Source organism: Manacus vitellinus, unplaced genomic scaffold, assembly GCF_001715985.3.
Source record: "Manacus vitellinus isolate BGI_N305 unplaced genomic scaffold, ASM171598v3 scaffold_12_pilon, whole genome shotgun sequence".
In the NCBI taxonomy this organism is placed as follows: Eukaryota; Metazoa; Chordata; class Aves; order Passeriformes; family Pipridae; genus Manacus; species Manacus vitellinus.
In genome coordinates, this window is record NW_021938949.1 from 5,363,793 (window position 1) to 5,365,877 (window position 2,085).

Sequence of the window (2,085 nt, forward strand, 5' to 3'; positions counted from 1 at the left end):
GCAGAGGGTGACACACTCATGCCCAGCAATCAAGCTGAACGAGGAAGGGCAGCCCACCCAGCAAGAGTGGTTGGGCCTCACCACCACCCCATCCCAATCCCCCACCGCAGGAAGGGGTGAGGATGTGTGTCCCCCAAGGTTTGAGTTTCCCAGGCCCCCCTCCCACTGCCAGGCCACTCACCCAGTGAGGAGAAGCCCCCTCTGCGTGGGCTCCTGGGCCAGGTTCTTCCCCCCATCAATGGGCCAAGCCTGGAGGGAGGGATGGAGAGGGGATGGAGGTAAGGAGGGAGGAATGGAGCCCACCAGCCCAGCCTTGGGGGCTCAGGGGTCTCCCTCCCCACCACCCCTGTCACTGACCGCAGAGGATTGCCGGGGGCTCTGCTGCTCGCCAACACTGACGATCCTCTCCCAGAGCTTGAGGGGCACGTTGGAGACGTGGCAGGAGCAGGTGATGGCAGAGGAGTGGAGGGGTGCCAGGTACGGGGCGGGGATGGTGGGCCAGCCTGGCGTCTGGAGGTCGATGGCCACCAGCTCCTCCTCCACCAGCACCACGAGGGCTCGGGGGTTCTCAAAGCCTGGGAAGAGGGGAGATGGCTGCAAGGAGAGACCCCCACACCAACACTGGCTCCCCAGGGTGGCCCCGGCTGCACGTACCTCCCTCGGGCACCTCCGCGCCCTGCACGGTGAAGAAGTCGATGACGCGGGAGGTGAAGTCGAGCGTGGCCAGGCTCTGGCCCTGCAGCACGCTCACACAGTGCCGGTCACCGTAGCTGGCCCGCGGCATCCCCCCGCTAAAGATGATGAAGGGGTTCCTGGGTGGGAAGAAGCAGCTTCCATCAGACCCTGGCCCCCCCTCGTGCCCCCTGTGCCCACCTCCAGCCCACCCACGTACCCCGACTCGCAGGTGCGCCAGAGGATTTTGCTGATGGCTTTGCAAGGGAAAGGACCTGAAAGACACCGACCCTGTGGTTGTGGCACCAAGCTGGGGGGATCAGCTCCCAGCCCAAGGGCCCCCAGATCCCCGTCCTATACCGTAGGGGATGGTGGACATGACGGGTTGCTGGGTCCTCTGGCCGGTGCCGCTCACCGCCCACACCATGTACCCGCCGTCACTGTGGGAGCTGACGATGCTCTTCCCGCTCTGCTCCCAGGCCAGGCTCTCCAGCTGCTGTGGGGGTACACGGGGGGTTCAGCACCAGGATGGGGACACACACACAAGGCCACAGCCCTGCCAGCCCTCCGTCAGCCCCTGGTACCTGGTTCCCCAGGAAGAGGTGCTGGACAACACGCGTGCTCTGCTCCCAGAGGACCACCAGCCCCCGGCTGTACCCGATGAGGAGCCGGCTGCCGTCACGTGGGTGCTCCTGGATGGATTCCACCGGCCCCAGCGCCTTCCCGCAGCGGTAGTCATCGGGGACACTGCAGGGACACACACACACAGGGGGTCAGGGGGGACTAGGGGTGGTGGGGAGGGGACACGGGGCCTGCAGGGCTCTCACCTCTGCAGGATCTCATCCGGGAAGAGGGTCTTGTCCTCCAGCAGCGTCAGGGTGGGCAGGGTGAGGAAGTACACGGCACCGCCCTCGGTGCCCAGGCAGACCAACGTGCCAGCAGACATCGGCAGGACCACCGTCACCCGCGTGATGCCGGGGGAGCAGCTGGAGGGGGGGGTTGGAGGCTGTGTGAGCACCGTGCAGAGAGACCCCGAACCTTCCCTGCCCCATCCGTGCATCCCCATTCCCCTTGGGCCCAGGAGAACGGGGACAGGGACGGCCTCAGTGCTAGCAGCAATTAGAGCCATTAATCATCCCAGGGCCCTACCAGCACCTATAAAAAGCCCAGGGCTTCGCTGCATTCCCCCAGCACCCCTGTCGGGATCGGAGGAGGATCTTGGTGGAGAAAACACCACCACTGAGGGGACCTTGGCCACCGTCCCGCCGGAGCAGGGCGGCTGCTCCCACGCGCCGTTCCCAGCCGGCAGCGGTATCGCTTTGGCCGCAGCCCCGCGGGGGAGCGGCCGGGACCCCCCCAGGCAAGTACTTAGTGCTGCCGGACCCTGGGCGTCCCGGGAGGCCGAAGCTGCGC

General features: G+C 66.5%; 1 protein-coding gene across 1 annotated transcript in view; it reads right to left on the reverse strand.

The window, feature by feature from the left end:
• LLGL1 (LLGL scribble cell polarity complex component 1) overlaps window positions 1-2,085 on the reverse strand; it is a 15,851-nt gene that overhangs the window by 4,693 nt on the left and 9,073 nt on the right. The window contains exons 2-9 of the mRNA XM_029957819.1: window positions 2,056-2,079; window positions 1,500-1,658; window positions 1,257-1,419; window positions 1,033-1,168; window positions 893-947; window positions 655-812; window positions 358-575; window positions 182-249 (exon numbers count right to left, since the gene is read on the reverse strand). Of these exons, the coding sequence (XP_029813679.1) occupies window positions 182-249; window positions 358-575; window positions 655-812; window positions 893-947; window positions 1,033-1,168; window positions 1,257-1,419; window positions 1,500-1,658; window positions 2,056-2,079 (981 nt within the window). The remainder of the gene's footprint in view (window positions 1-181; window positions 250-357; window positions 576-654; window positions 813-892; window positions 948-1,032; window positions 1,169-1,256; window positions 1,420-1,499; window positions 1,659-2,055; window positions 2,080-2,085) is intronic.